We start from the raw sequence: 919 nt of genomic DNA on the forward strand, positions 1-919 counted from the left end.
CGGAGGCTCCGACTCCATCTTCACGTATCGATGGCCGCCGGAATCCGATGTGATTTGATCCAATGACATCTCATCAGAATTTGGGGGTAAATTCTGGCCCTAATTTGTTCGTTATTATTGTTTTGTGTAAAATAGGGAAGCGCAGTTAAATAAAGGAAGGAGGTTTGAGATCTCTAGAATGTTTGGGCCTTTATATAGAGGGAGGACGGGGGCCGACGGCAATTTGGAGGTGTTCGAGTTCAACTTCGATTTGTTTTTAATTTTTTTTTTAGTTGGTTTCTTTATCCCCTTATATTAGCTCTCATATATTTATTATTTATATTTTAAATTCCTCCCTCAAATCATTTAAATTGCTAATGACTCCCCCAAATCGTAGAACTCACAGCTGGTTTGGGCTAAATTACCAAATTTGTATATTTAAGTAACACCCTGATTACCGGAGACAGTGTGGTATTAATAATATCAAGATTAATATGTACTAGTTTGCGGTCCGTGCAAAGCACGGTTTTGCTACAGTAATCCTGTTTTTTTAAATAATGCAGGTTTTGAAATTTTGAAATTGCTACAGTATCCCGCTCTGCTACAGTATTTTTAAAATGTCACATTTATACCCGTGTGCTACAGTGATTTTTAAGTAATTATTTGCTACAGTAATAATGCTACAGTAAATATTACTGTAGTATTTACTGTAGCATGAACAGTGAATCTCTGATCCTCCTATTTGTATAAAGGAATAGATATGGTTATGTTTTCTATATAAAAGTATTAAATCTGATTATTTTTTATATAAAATAATATCAAATTATGGTTAAATGTCTAAAAAAATATATCATATTACAAATATAGTCCTACTAAAAAAGTAAAACTAGTAATTTAGTCAATTAATTTGAAACAATCTATGAGATCTACTTGGAAGACT

The 919-nt window shown here is 32.6% G+C and overlaps 1 protein-coding gene across 1 annotated transcript in view; it reads right to left on the reverse strand.

Annotated features, from left to right (window-relative positions):
• The window catches only part of LOC109848755 (phospholipase D zeta 1-like), a 32,385-nt gene extending 32,164 nt beyond the window's left edge, over positions 1-221 (reverse strand). The window contains 1 exon segment of the mRNA XM_020418408.1: positions 1-221. This exon segment is cut by the window's left edge and continues 10 nt beyond it. Coding sequence (XP_020273997.1) covers positions 1-69 — 69 coding nt within the window. The 5' untranslated portion in view covers positions 70-221.

The sequence above is a fragment of the Asparagus officinalis genome, chromosome 7 (assembly GCF_001876935.1).
Source record: "Asparagus officinalis chromosome 7, Aspof.V1, whole genome shotgun sequence".
In the NCBI taxonomy this organism is placed as follows: Eukaryota; Viridiplantae; Streptophyta; class Magnoliopsida; order Asparagales; family Asparagaceae; genus Asparagus; species Asparagus officinalis.